Consider the following 23,518-nt stretch of genomic DNA (forward strand, 5'->3'; position numbering starts at 1 on the left):
GTATTCGGTAACTGATATGGTAGAAGTATGACACCACTATTTACAGGTGTTTTGTACCAAAGATAAGCAATAGTAATGGCCTGGATAATTCACCTGAACATTTGGGAGGGTGCTATAACACGTGGTTTCACGATAACTGGTTAAAGGACAACTCAAAGCTAACCCTGCTCCACGTCATCTCATTGGGCACAACCGCCGAAACACTATCACTGCACATGTGTTATTAATGTTAATGCAAGTGACGTTAATGTGACGCGATGACATCCATACCGTTGGAGCGTTGAGGACCGACCAAATATGCCGATTGCATATTGTCTAGCTTCCCTTTCATTTGGTTTGAAACGAGTCACCCATTTTCGAATGGGAAATGGGTGGGCCTGGCACAATCAAAACCAAACACAGATTTATAACACAGTGAAACAATTAAAATCGTGAAAAACAGCAATAAATGGACATTTGTCCTACTTGCCCCAATACTGGCTTACAATTTCAGAGTTCGTGAAGCCTCCACCAAATGTATCGAGTAAGGGGAACACTGAATGTTCCCCCCCCCCCCACACTGTTTCACAAAGAAAGTCCAATTAAAACATCCCTGACATGACACTTAATAAAACAAACAATACTATCATGGCCTACTGAGCTTCACTAATGCAGTTTAGAATTAACTAATTTTGGAGACTCGATTAAAGAAAAACTCCACACAAAAACTCTTTTGGTATTTGTTTTAGTCCCCTGTTGAAGATATATATATATATATATAGCCTCCTTGAACTTTGCGACCTTTTGCCACATTTCAGGCTTCAAACATAAAGATATAAAACTATTTTTTTTTTGTGAAGAATCAACAACAAGTGGGACACAATCATGAAGTGGAACAACATTTATTGGATATTTCAAACTTTTTTAACAAATCAAAAACTGAAAAATTGGGCGTGCAAAATTATTCAGCCCCTTTACTTTCAGTGCAGTAAACTCTCTCCAGAAGTTCAGTGAGGATCTCTGAACGATCCAATGTTGACCTAAATGACTAATGATGATAAATACAATCCACCTGTGTGTAATCAAGTCTCCGTATAAATGCACCTGCACTGTGATAGTCTCAGAGGTCCGTTAAAAGTGCAGAGAGCATCATGAAGAACAAGGAACACACCAGGCAGGTCCGAGATACTGTTGTGAAGAAGTTTAAAGCCGGATTTGGATACAAAAAGATTTCCCAAGCTTTAAACATCCCAAGGAGCACTGTGCAAGCGATAATATTGAAATGGAAGGAGTATCAGACCACTGCAAATCTACCAAGACCTGGCCGTCCCTCTAAACTTTCAGCTCATACAAGGAGAAGACTGATCAGAGATGCAGCCAAGAGGCCCATGATCACTCTGGATGAACTGCAGAGATCTACAGCTGAGGTGGGAGACTCTGTCCATAGGACAACAATCAGTCGTATATTGCACAAATCTGGCCTTTATGGAAGAGTGGCAAGAAGAAAGCCATTTCTTAAAGATATCCATAAAAAGTGTTGTTTAAAGTTTGCCACAAGCCACCTGGGAGACACACCAAACATGTGGAAGAAGGTGCTCTGGTCAGATGAAACCAAAATTGAACTTTTTGGCAACAATGCAAAACGTTATGTTTGGCGTAAAAGCAACACAGCTCATCAATGTATTTTTTATTTTTATTTAACTAGGCAAGTCAGTTAAGAACAAATTCTTATTTTCAATGACAGCCTAGGAACAGTGGGTTAACTGCCTGTTCAGGGGCAGAACGACAGATTTGTACCTTTGTCAGCTCAGGGGTTTGAACTTGCAACCTTTCGGTTACTAGTCCAACGCTCTAACCACTAGGCTACCCTGCCGCCCCAATGAACACACCATCCCCACTGTCAAACATGGTGGTGGCAGCATCATGGTTTGGGCCTGCTTTTCTTCAGCAGGGACAGGGAAGATGGTTAAAATTGATGGGAAGATGGATGGTGCCAAATACAGGACCATTCTGGAAGAGAACCTGATGGAGTCTGCAAAAGACCTGAGACTGGGACGGAGATGTCTTCCAACAAGACAATGATCCAAAACATAAAGCAAAATCTACAATGGAATGGTTCAAAAATAAACATGGCCATTCTAACACCTGGATAAGTCAAAGTCCAGACCTGAATCCAATCGAGAATCTGTGGAAAACTGAAAACTGCTGTTCACAAATGCTCTCCATCCAACCTCACTGAGTTCGAGCTGTTTTGCAAGGAGGAATGGGAAAAAAATTCAGTCTCTCGATGTGCAAAACTGATAGACATACCCCAAGCGACTTACAGCTGTAATCGCAGCAAAAGGTGGCACTACAAAGTATTAACTTAAGGGGGCTGAATAATTTTGCACGCCCAATTTCAGTTTTGATTTGTTAAAAAAGTTTGAAATATCCAATAAATGTCGTTCCACTTCATGATTGTGTCCCACTTGTTGTTGATTCTTCACAAAAAAATACAGTTTTACATCTTTATGTTTGAAGCCTGAAATGTGGCAAAAGGTCGCAAAGTTCAAGGGGGCCGAATACTTTCGCAAGGCACTGATTTTATATATATATATATATATGAATAACTTGTGATATAGTCGTACATTTCTTTCCATGTCAGCTAATCCAGTTTTCGAGATGGAAGACTTTCAAAACAGAAAAACAACCAGGTATGATGCATTTTGCATCAGATGATGCTACATTTAGCATCATAAGCAAATAGCAAAAGAACATTTTTGGTGGAATTTTCTTTAAGGAAAAAGTGCATTTGCAAAATGTTGGTCCGATGGACTGAGTAAATACATGAGTCAGTAGATGGGTAAACAGGATATTAATTCACAGGGAATTGACATGAAAACACTGTGAGAAGTACTGCATGCATTCACCTAAGAGCTTATTGAATTAGACTCGGCTTATTAAAAAGGACAAACGCTACGTGTTGGGCTACGATTGTGTATTCACATTTCTATCCACTCTAGGTGTGATTCAATAAACTATACAACAAAACCCCAAAGGAAACTGCCTCGCTCACTGAAGAGCACCAAGCTGTAGCCCGTCACAAAAATACTTATTAAAAATGATGTAACAAAAGAGAAGCATAACTAAACTAACACAATCTCCATAAGTCTGACCTCGCACACGACAGGAAAGACTACAACTACGCGCATTTGCCAGTTCTCTTTAAGGGGTTTGACATTAGATAATTGGCAAATGCTTTTTAAACAAAGCATACAGTATGCGGTAGCACGGTCTATAGGAGAGAAGCTCCTCCAACAATGACGACAAGAGAAGTGCTAAGGCACTTCTTAACTTTGTGAATCACTCTTTTATAGGCCTCTCGCTACTGTCACTTCGAGTTTAATTCTAGGCTATTCTTCTGGCCAAGAACTGTGCAAAACACTACTATACAGTACCAAGCTATTTTTCCTTTAGATAATTATTTTTCTTCTAATATTTGTACCAAAAATACATTTTCAACACAAAATGCTCTCACCAATATGCAACTTCCAATTAAAATGTGACAATTACCCAAAACAAATTACTCCCAACTTCCTCCAACTAGTTAACCAATCCAATAGCATGACTATTCAGTTGCAGTATCCATGTATCGTACTTAAACTGTACAACCAACACGGGAAAAATACATCTGCTGAGCAAATGATCATGTTTAAAATGACCCAAAAGGAGCGCCCACCGTGAGACATATTTTTATGCACATTCTACAAAAAAAGAACAAAACTCCTTTTCTCTGGGAAGTTTCCTCTTTCTCAAGAAATCTAAGAAGCGCCACCACGTTTAAAATCCTCGGTTTCATTACATGAGACTTTTAGTAACGAATCAACGGTAGAAATTTGTCTGAAGTGTCTTCACGTGAACAAAGTCTGAGCTACGCAAAAGGGATAGAAAGAGTCGGCAAGAGGAAGTCCTTTAAGCCGCACGAAAAATGTACTGCTCAGTACCCGGAGGGAATTCACCTCGACAGTGTGTCTGTATATCTATATGTATTCTTATTCACTTACTATTGTTTGTGCATTATACAGGTCTAGTACACAAGACGTATGCACTTAAAACAGCACAAGTACTAGAGCAAGTTGTCTAGGTACTAAACAAAAGAAGGATTTTCATGCATATGGTACTTGTGGAAAATTCCCCGGACCTCCGTGGTCATGCTTACTGTCAAAAAGGATCCAATCTTTTTTTTGCTACATGACAAGACATCCTTCATTTGGGATCACGTTTAGCTGGATACCATGCATCCTCCAGCAGTTTATTTCTGCGGGGCGGGGGGGAGGGGGCGACGACACACAGTTTGAAAAGAAAACCATTCATTACTTTCTGTTTGACAGTCACACTGCCTGTTACTGTCGGTAGATATATGGATCATATAAACTACCATTTTTTTTCCCATTTTGTACAACAACGTTCTACAGCTCTGTGAATCAAGCTCGTGTCAAATAAAAACAACAGTCAAGCTCAAAAGAGGATGTACCGTGAGTAGTAGTGACGCTGCGACATAAAAGCAAGCGCTTGTGAAAAGTACACTGCATAGGCTTCCTAGAGACTAAGCCATTCACTACTGAGAGTTAAGATCTGATAGGTCGTTGATCTGCGAGTGTATTAGCATAGAAATGAGAACATCTCAAGAATACTAACAGTAATACCTTAGTCCATCATGGCTATAGGCTACAGTATAAAAGAAAGCACTTGAGAGCATTTGAAATAAGAAACGAGCTTGCAGGGATTTCTCCACTATCCATGATTAAATGGAAACGGAAACCTGAATCCCTTTAGAAACTGCATTCATATATATATATATATGATCTATTGTGAATATCTATCTATTCACAATACAACAAATATACCATGTCTATTTTTATAAAGAATGTTGATCTCACAACAAACTGGAGGAGAAGAGTAAATTGAACTTTTAAAAATATATTTTTCTAAAGCTTTCTGTCATGCCCTCCTCTCCCTACCCCAGCATCCCACCCTACATAGTTCCCCTCTTTCCCAACACAGGCTTGTGGTCAATCAAGGCTCTTTCTATGGTACTTAAGCAAGCTTTTAATAGAAAGTAACTGGTTTGTCTAGCCACTTCACCCAGCCTTTCCAGAACCATGTATCTGAACGCTGGATTGCCCTCCTCCGTCTCTTAGATCTCTTTGTTGTGAAGTGCAGTGTGGTGAGCAGCCAGGTTAGCCAAGTCCTTACTGGGGATGATAGCTCAGGCCTTTGCCTAGAAGGGTAAGTGGGTGCCAAGGCAAAAAAAAAAAAAACTGAGCTCCATCCAGTATCTTTAACCTCCAGTTCCCCGACTCTCTCTCCTTCTTGCTCTTCTAACTATGGTCTGAAAGCTTCCATCATAACGGTGTGCTTATGTTGTTTTCAGTCTACAAACAGGGTTTGTCGTCTCATGTTTACTGCGGCTGGTACTGTGGTACGTAATGAGTGTGCTCCCCCCCACCCCCATGCTTTGGAAGTGCTGGTCACCGTTGGGGGTCGTTGTGTCACACTGCCCTTCATCTAGGGTGCTGCTGCAGGGTCTGGGTGAGGACTGGGTAGGCCAGGGTTACATTCAGCTGGTCGTTGTGTTGGACCAGGGACTCTTGCTTGTAGTGGAGCACCAGGTCCTTCAGGGAGCCGTAGAGGTTGTAAGGTTCAGCAAAGCCGTAGCCTTTATCCGTCTTGTAGATGACACAGTGTTTGGCGTCGCCGTCCACACTGGAGGAGACAGCGCAACCTCATTTAATGTTTTACAGAAACAAACTAAATGTAAAAATGTTTTCACTAATAGACATTTCATTTGTAATTAAACACTAAAAACTACATTTTAAGTGAGATGTTAGGGCTGGTCTGAAGCCCCAACACTGCCAAGGTTTTCCAGCACACAGCTTTGACCTCCCCAGAAGCTATATTGGTCTCCCCCCTTTGGAATCCTCTTTATTAAATGGCACAGTGTACAATGGTCATTTGGGGGGGGGGAGGCCAACAACAGGTGGGAAGTAAAACCGCATACATTTTTTTTGCCCGTTTTAAAACAGTTCAGCTCATCAGAATAATCTTAGCGCTTTTGACTGACATGTAACACACTGAAATAAACACTCACACCACGGAGCAAGCGTAGGAGCCCTTCTGCGTCTGGCTCTCTCGGATGAGGAAGGTGCCGTCACACTTGTCCCTAAGCAGCTCCTCTGCCTGGGTGCGCTTGATGTCGCCCACGTACCATGTGCACTCGTCGTGGTGGGGCGAGCCCTCATCCTCCTCCACCAGCGAGTATGAGCTGTAGGAGGGAGACAGGGTGTTAATGACTCATCGCCTCACTGCATGTTTTACAAAAGTCTATAATTTATAGTTTATAAAGGTGTTAGGATTACTTTTGGGTAGCTGGTGCAGAGTTTAAAGGCATTGCAGCTTTTACGGAAAGGCAACCTGGTTATTCTCAGTGGGCAAAATTGGTTGCAAGGACATAATTGTCAGTGTAAATTTCTTTTTACAACAAGAATATGGACACACATGCTTTGTTTAATGACAGTGGCATGTCATTGGTAAAAATAGAAAATAGTAGAGGGTCTAGAGAGCTTCCCTGCAGTACACCACACTGTTTTAATATTTTTTTTATTCTTTGAATATTCAAAACATACAATATACTTGTTTACAATAACCTTGCATACTGGATCCTTTTCCAACTAAACTACAGGAAAGAGCTGCTTCCTGTGCTTGGCCCTCCTATTTTGAACATAATAAAAAGGCTCTCTATCCACCGGATGAGTACCAAACTCACTACAAGTGGCAGTAATAAAGCCTCTCTTGAAAAAGTCAAACATTGACCCAGAAAATATAAAAAACTGATCGGTTCAAGTTCTGGCCTGGTTTAGATCTTATCTGTCGGAAAGATATCAGTTTGTCTCTGTGAATGGTTTGTCCTCTGACAAATCAAATGTAAATTTTGGAGTTCCTCAAGGTTACGTTTTAGAACCACTATTGTTTCCACTATATATTTTACCTCTGGGGATGTCATTTGAAAACATAAATGTTAACTTTCACTGCTATGCGGATGACACACAGCTGTACATTTCAATCAAACATGGGCAATTTTGGGGCTTCACCTCGCTAGAAGCCTGTGTTTCAGACATAAGGAAGTGGATGGCTGCAAACTTGCTACTTTTAAACTAGGACAAAACAGAGATGCTTGTTTTAGGTCCCAAGAAACAAAGAGATCTTCTGTTGAATCTGACAATTCATCTTGATGGTTGTACAGTCGTCTCAAATAAAACTGTGAAGGACCTCGGCGTTACTCTGGATCCTAATCTTTTGACGAACATATCAAGACTGTTTCAAGGACAGCTTTTTTTCCCCATCTATGTAACGTTGCAAAAATCAGAAACGTTCAGTACAAAAATGAATCCATGCTTTTGTTACATCTATGTTACTGCAATGCTCTACTTTCCGGCTACCTGGATAAAGCACTAAATAAACTTCAGTTAGTGCTAGAATCCTGACTAGAACCAAACAATTTGATCATATTACTCCAGTGCTAGCCTTCCTACACTGGCTTCCTGTTAAGGCAAGGGCTGATTAAGGTTTTACTGCTAACCTGCAAAGCATTACATTGGCTTGATCCTACTTATCTTTCTGATTTGGTCCTGCCGTACATACCTACACGTACGCTACGGTCAAAAGACACAGGCCTCCTAATTGTTCCTAGAATTTCTAAGCAAACAGCTGGAGGCAGGGCTTTCTCGTATAGAGCTCAATTTTTATGAAATGGTCTGCCTACCCATGTGAGAGACGCAGACTCGGTCTCAACCTTTAAGTCTTTACTGAAGACTCATCTCTTCAGTGGGTCATATGATTGAGTGTAGTCTGGCCCAGGAGTGTGAAGGTGAACGGAAAGACTGAAGCAACGAACCGCCCTTCCTGTCTCTGCCTGGCCGGTTCCCCTCTCTCCACTGGGATTCTCTGCCTCAGCCCCTGTAATAGGGTTAGAGTCACTGGCTTACTGGTGCTCTTTCATGCCGTCCCTAGGAGGGGTGCGTCACTTGAGTGGGTTGAGTCACTGACGTGATCTTCCTGTCTGGGTTGGCGCCCCCCCTTGGGTTGTGCCATGGCAGAGATCTTTGTGGGCTATACTCGGCCTTGTCTCAGGATGATAAGTTGGTAGTTGAAGATACCCCTCTAGTGGTGTGGGGGCTGTGCTTTGGCAAGTGGGTGGTGTTAAATCCTTCCTGTTTGGCCCGGGTCCGGGGGCATCATCGGATGGGGCCACAGTGTCTCCTGACCCCTCCTGTCTCAGCCTCCAGTATTTATGCTGCAGTAGTTTATGTGTCGGGGGGCTAGGGTCAGTTTGTTATATCTGGAGTACGTCTCCTGTCTTATTCGGTGTCCTGTGTGAATTTAAGTATGCTCTTTCTAATCCTCTATTTCTCTCTCGGAGGACCTGAGCCCTAGGACCATGCCTCAGGACTACCTGGCATGATGACTCCTTGCTGTCCACAGTCCACCTGGCCGTGCTGCTGCTCCAGTTTAAACTGTTCTGTCTGCGGCTATGGAATCCTGACCCGTTCACCGGACGTGCTACCTGTCCCAGACCTGCTGTTTTCAACTCTCTAGAGACAGCAGGAGCGGTAGAGATACTCTTAATGATCGGCTATGAAAAGCCAACTGACATTTACTCCTGAGGTGCTGACTTGCTGCACCCTCGACAACTACTTTGATTATTATTATTTGACCATGCTGGTCATTTATGAACATCTGAACATCTTGGCCATGTTCAGTTATAATCTCCATCCGGCACAGCCAGAAGAGGACTGGCCATCCCACATAGCCTGGTTCCTCTCTAGGTTTTGGCCTTTCTAGGGAGTTTTTCCTAGCCACCGTGCTTCTACACCTGCATTGCTGTTTGGGGTTTTAGGCTGGGATACTGTACAGCACTTAGAGATATCAGCTGATGTAAGGGCTATATAAATAAATTTGATTTGATTTACTTGCCGTGAAACCGCTCAATAACGACATCATACCAGTCATCCAACAGATTCCCATTCAGAGCGACACACAGTAGCAACCAGGGTCAATGACCTGCTCAAGGGCATGTTGACCGATCTACCACCAGGCCAAAAAACGTGAACCCGAACCCTGAAAAGATCCCCCCAGTTCCCCAATAGCTGTCTCTCAACCATTTGAGACCGAGTTCTCTCAAATTTATCAAATGAACAGCAAACCTGGTTTCAAAAAACAGCTAAAGCACTACCTCACGGCACAACGCCTTCTCCCCTATTTGGCCTAGATATTTTGTGTATGTATGTATTTTTTAGGCTACGTTTGCCTTTTTAAAAATGTATGTAGTTCTGCCCTTGAGCTGTTCTTGTCTATTAATGTTCTGTATTATGTCATGTTTCGTGTGGACCCCAGGAAGAGTAGCTGCTGCTGACGCAACAGCTAATGGCGATCCTAATAAAATACCCCCCCCCCGAAAATACATCAATATGACGTCCATACAAAATACAAGAACAATATAACGTCAATACAGAATACAAGGCAACAGTTTCAAATTCACCCAACAGGTATAGCTTTATAACATGCAATCTAAACACTTGCCAAATGTTGCAACTTTGTCACTTACTCTTCTGCCTCGTTCTTTATGCCCAGCCACTCATTTATACTCTTCTGCCTCGTCCCCTTCTGTGTCAACCATCTGCAAGACCAAAGAAACAGAATTGCACACAAGCCCCCTTCAATTCAGTCAACATATATATATTGCATATTTAAATAATATAATTTGTTGAACATAGCTATAGCCATGAGTCTTGCGTGTTTTCATGGTCATCAACGTTAGCTATCCTGCTACAGAGCTTTGTGATGATGTCGGGATGAGTGCACGTCACTCGAACATAATGTTTCATGGTAAACAAAAAAATGTCTCTATAGTATTGCGTTTTCTTACACCAGGTACTGGTCCCTGATCTTCCTTAGCTGAATGAGGTCCGGCTTCAGGCTGTTCATCCTCTTGTCAATCTCTCGGTTGTCAGTGGCCTGATGCTTCAGATCCTGCTCCAGTTTTCTCTTGCTGTCATGGATCTCCGTCACCCTAGACTTCAGACGCTCTGAGTTGCTCTGGATCCTGAAGTGAGAGGGGGGGGGGGGGGAGCCCATAACAAATCACCTCTGGGGTTCATTGGTAGTGGTCTGGTTTGACTGTTCTTTACAATACAATTGACTGATGTTTTAAATTGTCTTATAATACAGCCTACGTACATACAGAGGTACTAGTTTAACACAAGTTGTGGTTGAAATACCCATGTCACTATGGACAGGCAAAACGCTTACTTCTGGATCTCCTTGTCGTTGCCTTCGCGTAGGAACTTCTCGATGGACTCTTTGCTGTAGCGCTCCTGGGTCTCACACTGCTCCTCGAAGATCTTGATGGTCTCGCCAAAGGCCTCGATAGCCGTGCGCTTCATCTGGAGCTCCTGACAGAGACACACAGGGGAACACAAGTCAGCATGGCGCATGATGGGATCAATCCAATCCTCCTATTTGTTTCCTCTCCTTTTGCGACCACTTACAGTCAGGCGTGCGTACATTTTACGTATGGGTGGTCCCAGTGGGAATCGAACCCACATCCCTTGGCATTGCAAGCGCCATGCTCTACCAACTAAACCACACAGGACTTTGAAATGGAGTCTTATCTTCTTCGCTTTTCCACTCATGGCAATGGCAGTTAGGAGGGATGTGAATTTCCACCATTTTCTTTTCACCTGTCCTCTCAGATCATTGTTTAGAGAGCAAGGATAAAAGAAGGATACAAGAAAAATATCTAATTTCAAAGTATTGGGACAGAGCCTGAGACAGAGGTGTGTTCCAGAAGTATGGACCCAGTATGCCTTTTACAGTACAGGATGCAGTATAGTACCTGTGAGGTGCGTGTGTACTCCTCGTAGAGCACGTCGTACTCCCGGCTCTTCTCCTGGTACTGCTCGTGGTACACCTTCAGCTGCTCGCCCACCGCCTCAATGCTGTCCTCTTTCACCAGCTGCTCCTGAGGAAAGCAACGTTATACAACTGTCAGTGACAATATTCACAAAGCAGCCAATCAAGCGGAAGGACAATGATGCTGCAATACAAATTGAGCAGGAATCAAACAGTTCCGTGAAAATGTCATTCTAACTTGCACTCTAACCGGCAATGTTTTGGAATTCGAGGAGTGGAGAGAAAGAAAAAAAATCTGAATGTATACATTTCAAGAGTTGGCTGAAATATGCATCTGTGGTCCTGGCATAGACTACAGAAGATTGTGGCGGTAGTGGTAATCCTAAGGTTAGAAAGGCAGGCCAGCAATAGGACAAAGTTCAATTTCGATGCACAGTAAAGTTGTCTGTCGTTGTCAATGTACATGTAGTGTAAAGTAGGTACCTGTTGGTATTTGGAGACGGGGTAGAGGAGTCGGGTGTCTAGCTTAGCATTGTACTGGGCCAGGGAATCGTGGCGGTAGTGGTTGATGAGCTCCACCACCGTGGTGAAGGTGAGCGGCTCGGAGAAGCCATAGCGACCGCCCCGGTGGCAGATCTTTATCAGCTTGTTGTTGCCTCCTTTCCTGTGGTGGAGAAACGGTGAGACATCAATGTCAATGGCGAGAAATACATTTGAAATCTCGGTGAATGTGACGTTGCTTTCATTAAGGTTCATTCTGTAGATCCTTTTGAACCATTTGCTCTTTTTCCAAACGTGAACCCAAGAATCGCAATAGCAAACTTACATTCCACATTCTAAAGGAGATCAAAAATCACTAATTTACAAACGTTTAGTAAATGTGTAATGTTGACTGTCCTCCACTCTTTACATAAGACATATACTATATTACTTGATACTAGGAGTAGCCTCTCACCTGAGGGTCAGTGTGTACTCTCCTTCCAGTTTGCTGGAGGCGTCGCGGACCATGAATGTCCCGTCAGGGGTGTCTCTCATCTTCTCGTTCACCTCCTCCCTGGAAACAACAATGGCACAGTTGAAGGGGATTGTGAATTGATTAAAGCACCACATCCTTCACAATATAATCTCCCGTGGGCAGATTCTACTCGTAGACCAAAGAATCTTCCGGGACTAAATGGAATGCGTGAGACAACTAGCAGCAGAAGCTCCGATTTTGGGGTTTTCGTCACTGGTTATTTGGACATATTAGGATTTGGCGAAGGAGGTGCTTAAAACTGTTGTTTCGACTCTGGCTGAGAGTTTCCTTTTGAGAGGGTGGAAACTTTTGCCGGGACTCAATTTCTAACACGAATGAACAAAGCAGTTAATCACGCAGCTGACCAAATTACACAAGATTTTTTACTTTAACACACAATACAACTTAATGACTAGCACATGACGACAATAGGCTGTTTCATGAGAGCTGATTATCGTATACCATAATCTACAAATTGTTTTTTACTATAATCCAGTTTTAATCCACGCAAAAATGTGGATACTGGATAAATAAATACTATAGGCCAGGGATCATCAACTACATTCAGTCACGGGACGATTTTGTCTTGAGCGGATAGTCAGGTGTCCGGAACATAATTCCAAATAATAGATTGCAAAATTGACCGCAAGAAACCCAAATAGATATAATATTTGATTAAAACATAACCACTTCAAACCTTGCTTACATTTGTATATAATCACATACAGGGCCTTCGGAAAGTATTCAGACCCTTTGACTTTTTCCACATTTTGTTACGTCACAGCCTAATTTTAAAATATATTAACTAGAAACCATTCAGCAATAATATACACACAATACCCATAATGACAAAGCAAAAACAGGTTAATAGAAACTGTTACAAATGTATAATTAAAAAAACAAAAACATTCATACATAAGCATTCAGACTCTTTGCTAGGAGACTCAAAATTGAGCTCAGGTACATCCTGTTTCTTTTGATTATCCTTGAGATATTTCTACAAGTTGGAGTCCACCTGTGGTAAATTCAATTGATTGGACATAATTAGGAAAGGCACACACCTGTCTATATAAGGTCCCACAGTTGACAGTGCATGCCAGAGCAAAAACCAAGCCATGAGGTCGAAGGAATTGTCCGTAGAGCTCCAAGATCGGATTGTGTCGAGGCACAGATTGGGGGAAGGGTACTAAAACATTTCCGCAGCATGGAAGGTCCCCAAGAACACAGTGGCCTCCATCATTCTTAAATGGAAGAAGTTTGGAACCACCAAGAACCTTCCTAGAGCTGGCCGGCCAAACTGCGCAATCGGAGGAGAAGGGCCTTGGTCAGGGAGGTGACCAAGAACCCGATGGTCACTCTGACAAAGCTCTAGAGTTCCTCTGTTCAGATGGTTGTCCTTCTGGAAGTTTCTTCCATCTATGCAACACTCCACCAATCAGGCCTTTATGGTAGAGTGGCCAGACAGAAGCCACTCCTCAGTAAAAGACAAATGACAGCCAGCTTGCAGTTTGCCAAAAGGCACCGAAAAACTCAGAAAATGAGAAACAAGATTCTCTGGTCTGATGAAACCAAGATTGGGTGAAACTCCCCAAATACAGGTGTGTCAAACTTGTAGCGTCATACCCAAGAAGACTCTAGGCTGTAATCGCTGCCAAAGATGCTTCAACAAAGTACGGAGTAAAGGGTCTGAATAATTATGTAAATAGTTCAGCTTTAATATTAAATACATTTGGAAACCGGATGCACCCGAGCTCCTTTTCGGATCTCATAGCATATGGTCTGAATACTTATGTAACTAAGGTATTTCTGTTTTCTTTTTAATACCTTTGCAAGCATTTCTAAAAACCTGTTTTTGCTTTGTCATTATGGGGTATTGTGTGTAGATTGTTGAGGAAAACAACTATTTTAGAAGGCTGTAACCTAACAAAACATGGAAAAAGTCAAGGGGTTTGAATAATTTCAAAAGGCAATCTCTTATTAAAATCACTTGGAGCTGATTTGCTGGTGTTTTAACACAGTTGAACCAATTTTTTATTTATTTTTTCCCCTCAGAAAAATTGGGGGCCAAAACTATTTTGTTGATGTGGCAAATTACTTAATTGAGGATTTAGAAATGTTATTGATACACGAGTGGCTCTTTACCTGGAGATTTCCCCCCAGTACCACTCGGAATCACTCAGTATGTGAGTCTCAGTCATGGCTGGAGTCGTGGTTTTGGCCTTCATTGGCTTGACTGGTAGAGCTATACAAAACACACGGATACAACCGAAAACCCCATTAGATTAGAATGTTTTGGACAAGCAAACATCACAAGAGATTTTCAGTAGAAAAAGTCTCATTTACACATACAGATCCTGACACACAAGCCAAATCATCTTTAGTTGGGGATGTTTTGTGTGTGCTTATTGGTCTGTACAAATCAGCACTAAGTTATGCACAGTAAATAGTACAATCCATTATTCTGTGCAAACCATTAAAAAAAAACTATTTCCATCCAGTCCAGGTTCTATATTCATTTCTACTGAGCCCTCCAAATTTAGAGCACTGTATCTACCCATCCATACCAGGGGGCGGGACTTCCTGTCCCATGGCCCTCTCCATCAGCAGCCTCTCCAGTGCTAGTGCAGGGAACTCCTCCCCCACCTCCCACCTGTCAATCAACAACAGCAGGGAGTAAGACTCATAGTCATAAGATGTTCAGTCAGCGGCAGGTCATTCAAACACATGGTGCTGAGGAGGCAGGGGAAAAGTACTCAGCTGCAGTCTGTAATAACTGCTTGTAGCGTTAGGGATTTCCTCTTGAGTCACACAAGGGAGAGAGCACTAACAATCACATGTTCTTCCACTAAACCAGTGCCATTGGAGCCCTCACTTGTCCATCTCAAGAGGATATTCACTTAGCTGTGTGGTACCTACGCAATCTGACACAAAATGGCTGCTGTGCATCACAAGGGTGGGGTTTGAGTTTAGTTACTCCAATGTAAAGCAATTTGAGAACTAGTGAAAAGCAACAGTTTATACAGTATGAATTTAATCCATTATGATGCTTGCGCACTGCTCACACAATACTCCCATTCCTGACACCAAATGCTGATTGAACATGCCGAATTGGACAAAATATTACCAAACAAAATGGCAACCAACACAGACGAGCGGCATACACTGACCCAACTCTGTTGTTTGTTGGCATCTGTCTGGGTGGTGTGAATGTGGCGTTAGAACATTGTAACAACAACAACCAACAAAGACTGACTTCTTGTTTTTTTTAATAAGAAACCATAATGTGTTGGAAATTCCAAATTGCTGCCCAAAGGTAATTCTACAAATATTGACTCAGGGGTGTGAATGTTAGATCATGTATTCTCCTACTCACCCAGTAGCAGAGCTGGGCCGGATCAGCAGTGGCCCAAAGACCAGGCCCAGGGTGTGAGGGTCCAGGCCGTTGAGCTGGGAGCCCTGGCCCACCTTGCCCAAGTGTGTGAGTAGGTACTGCAGAGTGAGGCGATGGTGCAGGGGCACACTAGTGGCCCTCTCCAGGACCAGGCTCAGCTCCCTGCCTCCGCTGCTGCTTGCTGCCAAGTCTGTGAGAGGAGGCAGACCACATCTTACCACAGCCCCTTACTCACACAAGCAAGTGTGAACACATAACAAGGAACTCGCTCTCAGCACACAAAGTCCCTGGCATCCCCAGGGACCAGGGTAGCTTTATAAGTTAAAATAAATATTTTTGGGATGCCTGTGACTAGCTCATCCCCAGCACTCCACTGCTGGCTTATTCTCACAGGCAGGAGGGGGGTACGCGATTGTCACGCCACACAATCAGCTTCATGTGATTCTGTGACTTTCTATAGCCTAGGTCTGTATCGTCTGGGATAGGGATGGGTTGGTGTGTGTGGGGGGGGGGGGCAGTTGCGCACAAGCAGGGGTCAGTGAAATGTGGCATGTACCCGCGGCGCCGTGCTGCAGCGCAGCCTGCAGGTCTGGGTAAACACCAGGGGGGATGACGGGGGACGGCAGCTCCCTCAGGTAGCGGACCACACACTCCGACAAGGCGCCCACGTCACTACCCGACTCCACCTCTGGGGGGAGAGAGACAGTGGGTCCAGCCAGCTGCATTTCATTCAGCCACACGGAAAAAGCATTGGAAGCATTTTGAATGCATTACGTGCATGATATACCTACATCTATATGCTAATAGTGAAGCAAGTCTTATCATGCACTATGGGTTTGAGAAAAGGTATACATGTATTATTTAGAGGTTGCACAAAGTAAGTGTTAGCCCAAATTGGATATAAAATGGCCTTCTACTACAGTGGAAGTCTAAGATAAATACGAGGGGGGTATTCAAAACATTCAAAACACGTCAATTCACTTCGAGCATTACTATACTAATTCTAACAGAACAAATACAGCTGGAGCGTGACAGGAGTAACTCACCACCACTCCAGCTCTGTGTTGGGCTTTCCGAGTTGAAGGATGCCACAGGTGTCCTGTACAGTGTCTTGCAGTCCAGACCTGCAGACGAATTGAAACAATAGCTCATCAGCCTTCTAAAAAAATAGCCCCTCTATAGTATGCATGACTGCCTGACTTGGCATGACAGACGCAGACAGATGGTCACATTAAAATGTAAAGACACTAGGGATTAGGGCTTGGCATTTAAACTTTTTTGACAGTTGAGTGTGTGCATTTATCTATATGCCAACAGTACCTAATTATGATAATGTAGCTGCCATTTACAGAGGCTTATTACAATCAAGACACCTATTTTATAGTAAAAAAACAAACATGTCAAATAAAATAAAAACAGTAAAGTGGGATTCGCATCTCGTGTCTGGAAGTTATTCTCAACGAGTGTCCATTTAAAGCATGGCTCAATTTGGCAGTTGAAATACATTTTTCAGGGTCAAAAAACACAAAATCGGTCTTCTTTACGAATATACAGACGTTCGATTGAGTTTATTATGCCTGTTCCTTGGAATTATTCTACATTTAACACTGTATGGGGATGAACTATGGCCAGGATTCGGATTATAACACGCTCTGTCTTCAAACTAATATTGTTGCCTATTTTCAGTGTGGAACCAGTCTGTTTTTACCGGGGTAATAGCCGAGTCGTACCAATTCAAAATGTCACTAGCAGCTCGCAAAGTACTGTCGTCACTAACGTTAGTTACCACAGCTACAAAATCATAAACCCTGGACTGTTTCTACAATTTCTTAAAATCTGGTTTTAAACCTAACCGTTAACCTTAACCACACTGGTGACCTTATGCCTAGCCCCTACCTTCAATTTAGACCAAAATGCAAATGTTGGTTTTCATGAATTTTTACGATATAGCCAATTTTGACTTTGTGGCTGGGGTAACTCGTGTCAACAGCAAAGTAGGAAAATGACAATTATTCCAAAACTGCAAGTCATTGTTGGAACACATATTTCCCTACTTTAGTCAACCAGTCCATTTAGAATTTGTTTAAAAACTGTCGTTATTTGGTAAGGAATATGGCGTGTGTATCCTATCAGTAAGATACGTTTTTATAGGCATTTATTTCTGTAGTCGAAAACTCAGCATGAGTGTGTGGAAGGAGCCGTCAGAACGCAATTGAGTGAGACACGAAAGAGAATTTAAGGAGCCCGCAAATGCACATGTACAAATGGAACACCAGAGTCAAAGCAAATTAACTTCTTCTTAAAGACAACATTTCAACCAAATAATTTTACAATATTAGATTTTTATTTTTCATTTAAATCTCTGGTAAAGATTGAGTTTTGACATCAGTTCGAGGACTTCATTACTCATGCCCATCCCTACTAGGGATGTGATTATGAATACACTCAGGGGAAGCTATGATGCAGGATAGAGGAAGAGACCAATCTGTGCAACCTGTATGGAAGAAAATGTTAGAGGAAGTATTTCAGTCTTCATACCACAAGGCACCCCTTTCCTTATATAGTGCACTACTTTTGACCAATGTAGGGCTGAATGTGTTCTCGAAAGAGTGGAATCGTTGAATGTATGATGTAAATGAAAATGTGTCATTTACACTATGGCCCGAACCGTGAAATTGACACGTATGTCTAAAATATGTATATTTCACACAATGTTATGAAATTGGTTAGAGTGGGAGGAAGTGTGTGTGTGTGTGTGTTGAATGTGTGAAAGAGAGAAACTGTGAATGAAGACCTCCATAATGCAGTGTGAATGTAGCACCCTGTCCTGCAACACTGCATGGCACTATCAGCGCACAGGTGAGAATAAATCTGTCAGCGACAAATAAACACAACAGTGTAACGGTGCAGTGCAGTCTGTGGAGGTATTAGACAGTGTTCCATTACTCCAAAACCTATGAGTAATTTATTGCATTCCCATAGTATCTCTTCTCTGAATGGTCACTCCTATTTATGTTTACTGTGTATGCATGTTTATGGTGCTGTGTGTTGGTTGGTGTGTACCTTTCTTCTCAATGGCCTCTACTAGGTTCACCAGGGTGTGGGGAGCAGTTTCTGGCGGTGTGAACTGCTCGGTCAAATCCAGAAGAGAAACATCTGAAACAACACAAATGATGGTTACATTTTCTGACAAGACCTTAAAAACGGGACTCCAGGTAGCCTCCATTGACATAGGAGCACGACCAGACTATTTCTTGTCCTTTACAATGCATGTGCTTTTCATTTCATATTTGCACAAAAAAGACCACATAGCCCATAAACAGCAGTTGGAGGCAGCCAACAAGACTATTGTCTTACACATTACTTTTACAGTGTTCAAAATACAAATACTCAGAGAAGCAATTTGCCATTCAGACAAAGGGGAAGACAGACAACAAAAAAACAGAGTTGTCGACTTTTCACCCTCACCACAACCACCCCATACAGTAAACCAAATATGTTTTCAGTCACAGCGGGAGAAAGAGAGGGGGAGATAGAGAGCGAGAGGGAAAGGAGAGAGGGAGGGAGGGATACAGGGAAAGGAGAGCGGGAGGGATAGAGGGGGTTAGAGGGAAAGGAGATGGGGATAAATGAAGACCTCTCCTTTCCCTCTATCCTTGACTTGCCTAGTTTAAGGTTAAAGAACATTTTTTTTTACAAATATATTTAAAAAAAATAAAAGGTAAAGGAGAGAGGTAGGGAAGGGCAACAGAGTGAGGCAAAAGAGAAAAAAGGATCCCATTTCCCTCTCCTTTTTCCATCCCTCCAGTCATTTCTCTGCGTTTGTTTCGCCTTGGCCCTTTGCCTGAGTGGAGCACAATAAAGGATTGAATCAAAAATCCTGAACAAGCAAAAGCTCTGTGGCCGGCTGCCAGGGCCTCCTTTTCGGGCCCACCGCTCGCGAGGCCAGAGCTTGGCAGCCTTCTGCTCCTGGCAGTGCACGGCTAAACCGCACTGATTATTAATTTGGGGTGTTAAGACAAAAAAAACACTGCGTCAGCACATTCCGCCCCTCTCGCTCGCTCTATCCGTTGCACATTAAACATGGAAACTTTGCCTGCTTTCGGGAGGGTGAGTGGTGAGCGTTAGCCTGCGCTAGCACGCAGCAGCGCACATTTTCGGTGGGTTGATTTTCAAATGTCAGTTCTCCCTCCCTCACCTCTTGATAATGGGCAAGTGCATGCAGTAAGTACACGAAAGCTCTTCCTCTACTCGCTCTAACATATGCAAATTTAAAAACACCCTCAAAGAATTTGAGACACATGCACAAGTCATGGTTTTACGAGCAGACTTAGAGATTGTGCTTGTGTGCGCATATGTGAAAGCGAGAGAGGGAAAGAGAAAGGGGGCATGTACATACTTCATGTGTGTGCCCGATAAAGAGATGAGGGAGGGAGAACTGACATTCAGAAATCAACACACACCAAAAAATTAATTAAAAAAAGGGCAATCCGGCATGTTTCAATATACGTTGAGGGGAGCTCCCCCACCCTCAGAAAGGGACATTTTCCCACGGACATTAACTGCTGACACAGTGAGGAGAACAAGTATTTGATAAAATCGGCAGTGTTTCCTACTTACAAAGCATGTAGAGGTCTGTAATTTTTATCATAGGTACACTTCAACTGTGAGACGGAATCTAAAACAAAAATCACACTGTATGATTTCTAAGTAATTAATTTGCATTTTATTGCATGACATAAGTATTTGATCACCTACCAACCAGTAAGAATTCCAGCTCTCACAGACCTGTTAGTTTTTCCTTTAAGAATCCCTCCTGTTCTCCACTCATTACCTGTATTAACTGCACCTGTTTGAACTCGTTACCTGTATAAAAGACACCTGTCCACACACTCAATCAAACAGACTCCAACCTCTCCACAAATGGCCAAGACCAGAGAGCTGTGTAAGGACATCAGGGAAAAAAATTGTGGACCTGCACAAGGCTGGGATGGGCTACAGGACAATAGGCAAGCAGCTTGGTGAGAAGGCAACAACTGTTGGCACAATTATTAGAAAATGGAAGAAGTTCAAGGTCACGGTCAATCACCCTCGGTCTGGGGCTCCATGCAAGATCTCACCTCGTGGGGCATCAATGATCATGAGGAAGGTGAGGGATCAGCCCAGAACTACACGGCAGGACCTGGTCAATGACCTGAAGAGAGCTGGGACCACAGTCTCAAAGAAAACCATTAGTAACACACTACGCCGTCATGGATTAAAATCCTGCAGCGCATGCAAGGTCCACTTGATCAAGCCAGCGCATGTCCAGGCCCATCTGAAGTTTGCCAATGACCATCTGGATGATCCAGAGGAGGAATGGGAGAAGGTCATGTGGTCTGATGAGACAAAAATAGAGCTTTTTGGTCTAAACTCCACTCGCCGTGTTTGGAGGAAGAAGGATGAGTACAACCCCAAGAACACCATCCCAACCGTAAAGCATATGGATGTGGAAACATCATTCTTTGGGGATGCTTTTCTGCAAAGGGGACAGGACGACTGCACCGTATTGAGGGGAGGATGGATGGGGCCATGTATTGCGAGATCTTGGCCAACAACCTCCTTCCCTCAGTAAGAGCATTGAAGATGGGTCGTGGCTGGGTCTTCCAGCATGACAACGACCCAAAACACACAGCCAGGGAAACTAAGGAGTGGCTCCGTAAGAAGCATCTCAAGGTCCTGGAGTGGCCTAGCCAGTCTCCAGACCTGAACTCAATAGAAAATCTTTGGAGGGAGCTGAAAGTCCGTATTGCCCAGCGACTGCCCCGAAACCTGAAGGATCTGGAGAAGGTCTGTATGGAGGAGTGGGCCAAAATCCCTGCTGCAGTGTGTGGAAACCTGGTCAAGAACTACAGGAAACATATGATCTCTGTAATTGCAAACAAAGGTTTCTGTAACAAATATTAAGTTCTGCTTTTTTGATGTATCAAATACTTATGTCATGCAATAAAATGCAAATTAATTACTTAAAAATCATAACGTGATTTCCTGGATTTTGTTTTAGATTCCGTCTCTCACAGTTGAAGTGTACCTATGATAAAAAATTAGACCTCTACATGCTTTGTAAGTAAGGAACACCTGCAAAATCGGCAGTGTATCAAATACTTGTTCTCCCCACTGTATATCCACAGAATAATAAATATAAAACAACATGTAAAGTCAACACTTTATATATTTATTATTCTGTGTATGTATGTATGTATGTATGTATGTATGTATGTATATGTGGATATACAGTGGGGAGAACAAGTATTTGATACACTGCCGATTTTGCAGGTGTTCCTACTTACAAAGCATGTAGAGGTCTGTAATGTATTATCATAGGTACACTTCAACTGTCCCATGTTTAACTAGCTGAAATAAAGATCCCAGAAATGTTCCATGCGCACAAAAAGCTTTATTTCTCTCAAATTCCGTGCACAAATTTGTGAGCATTTCTCCTTTGCCAAGATAATCCATCCCTTGACAGGTGCAGCATATCAAGAAGCTGATTAAACAGCATGAACATTACACAGGTACACTGTGCTAGGGAAAATAAAATGGCCACTCTAAAATGTACAGTTTTGTCACAACACCGCAGATGTCTCAAGTTGAGGGAGCACGCAATTGGCATGCGGATTGAAGGAATGTCCACCAGAGCTGTTGCCAGAGAATGTAACGTTCACTTCTCTACCATAAGCGGCCTCATCGGTGTGCTCGTCATCCACACCAAGGCCTTGACCTGACTGCAGTTCGGCGTCGTCACGACTTCAGTGGGCAAATGCTCACCTTTGATGGCCACTGGCACGCTGGAGAAGTGTGGTCTTCATGGATGAATCCCGATTTCAACTGTACCAGGCAGATACGGGCGAGTGGTTTGCTGACGTAACAGAGTGCCCCATGGGGGCGGTGGGGCTCTGATATGGGAAGGCATAAGCTACGTACAATGAACACAATTGCATTTTATCAATGGGAATTTAAATGCACAGATATACCGTGATGAGATTCTGAGGCCCATTGTCGTACCATTCATCCGTTGCCATCACTTTGTCAGCATGATATTACATGACCCCACGTCGCAAGGACCTGTACACAATGTATCCCAGGTCTTCTATGGCCTGGATACTCAGACATGTCACCCATTGAGCATGTTTAGGATGCTCTGGATCAACGCGTATGACAGCAGGTTCCAGTTTCCGCCAATATCCAGCACTTTCGCGAAGCCATTGAAGAGGAGTGGGACAACATTCTGCAGGCCACATTCAACAACCTGATCAACTCTATGCGAAGGAGATACTGACCAGTTTTCTGATCCACCCCTTTTTATATAAAAAAAGGTACACTACATGACACCCGCTCATCAAACGAAGGGTGGCTACCTTGAAGAATCGAAAAAATATTTTGATTTGTTTAAGACTTTTTTTTTGGTTACTACATGATTCTATGCGTGTTATGTCATAGTTTTGAGGTCTTCACTATTATTCTACAATGTAGAAAATAGTAAAAATAAAATAAAAACCCTAGGTGTGTCCAAACTTTTGACTGGTATTGTATATACAATATATATGTTTTTATTAGGTCTGACCACCCTTGACTGGTCAATTGTTTGGTTGATAGGCTATTTGGTCAACAAAGTTTCTGTGGTTGATTCGTCTCAAAACAAAATAAATTATAATAATTAATGGTGCACAAGACACCTGTCACTGGGATTGCACAGTCCATCACGCTAAAACATGCGATACTGATATTGTATATCGTTATATGAAGTACAAATAGTGGTGCAATACTAATAAATCAAATACTACTTTATAACAAATGCACTCTCCCACGTTGGATATGGTCGCTGTCCATGGTTCTGAAACAATCGTCAGTGCGCCGTATAATTGGTGCCTTTCCCTATGTTATTAGCAAGCTAATAATTAGCTGTACTATTTGCTGTACAGTAACCACAATTGGCTACCTATCTGACTATGTATCAAGCTAGCCGGTGCAGTTAGCTACACACTGTAGATAATTCAGCAGCTCTGATGGCTTGCAGCGCCAGCAGCAATTTGTATTTTTTTATTTTCCCTTTATTTAACCAGTTAAGAACAATTTCTTATTTTCAATGACGGCCTAGGAACAGTGGGTTAACTGCCTGTTCAGGGGCAAAACGACAGATTTGT

The 23,518-nt window shown here is 42.8% G+C and overlaps 1 protein-coding gene across 4 annotated transcripts in view; it reads right to left on the reverse strand.

The window, feature by feature from the left end:
• Positions 1-2,818: 2,818 nt before the first annotated feature.
• LOC135516146 (phosphatidylinositol 3-kinase regulatory subunit beta-like) overlaps positions 2,819-23,518 on the reverse strand; it is a 57,178-nt gene continuing 36,478 nt past the window's right edge. For 3 of the 4 annotated variants that reach the window (XM_064940219.1, XM_064940229.1, XM_064940237.1), the window contains exons 3-16: positions 18,399-18,491; positions 16,382-16,459; positions 15,892-16,023; positions 15,318-15,525; positions 14,509-14,594; positions 14,087-14,186; positions 11,885-11,983; positions 11,413-11,593; positions 10,913-11,038; positions 10,327-10,469; positions 9,944-10,120; positions 9,623-9,694; positions 6,110-6,283; positions 2,819-5,724 (exon numbers count right to left, since the gene is read on the reverse strand). In XM_064940219.1, the coding sequence (XP_064796291.1) occupies positions 5,523-5,724; positions 6,110-6,283; positions 9,623-9,694; positions 9,944-10,120; positions 10,327-10,469; positions 10,913-11,038; positions 11,413-11,593; positions 11,885-11,983; positions 14,087-14,186; positions 14,509-14,594; positions 15,318-15,525; positions 15,892-16,023; positions 16,382-16,459; positions 18,399-18,491 (1,871 nt within the window). In that variant the 3' untranslated portion in view covers positions 2,819-5,522. Of the gene's footprint in view, positions 5,725-6,109; positions 6,284-9,622; positions 9,695-9,943; positions 10,121-10,326; positions 10,470-10,912; positions 11,039-11,412; positions 11,594-11,884; positions 11,984-14,086; positions 14,187-14,508; positions 15,292-15,317; positions 15,526-15,891; positions 16,024-16,381; positions 16,460-18,398; positions 18,492-23,518 lie in introns of those variants that run through there. The other variant, XM_064940246.1, reaches the window with a different exon arrangement.

The sequence above is a fragment of the Oncorhynchus masou genome, chromosome 3 (assembly GCF_036934945.1).
Source record: "Oncorhynchus masou masou isolate Uvic2021 chromosome 3, UVic_Omas_1.1, whole genome shotgun sequence".
Lineage (NCBI taxonomy): Eukaryota > Metazoa > Chordata > Actinopteri > Salmoniformes > Salmonidae > Oncorhynchus > Oncorhynchus masou.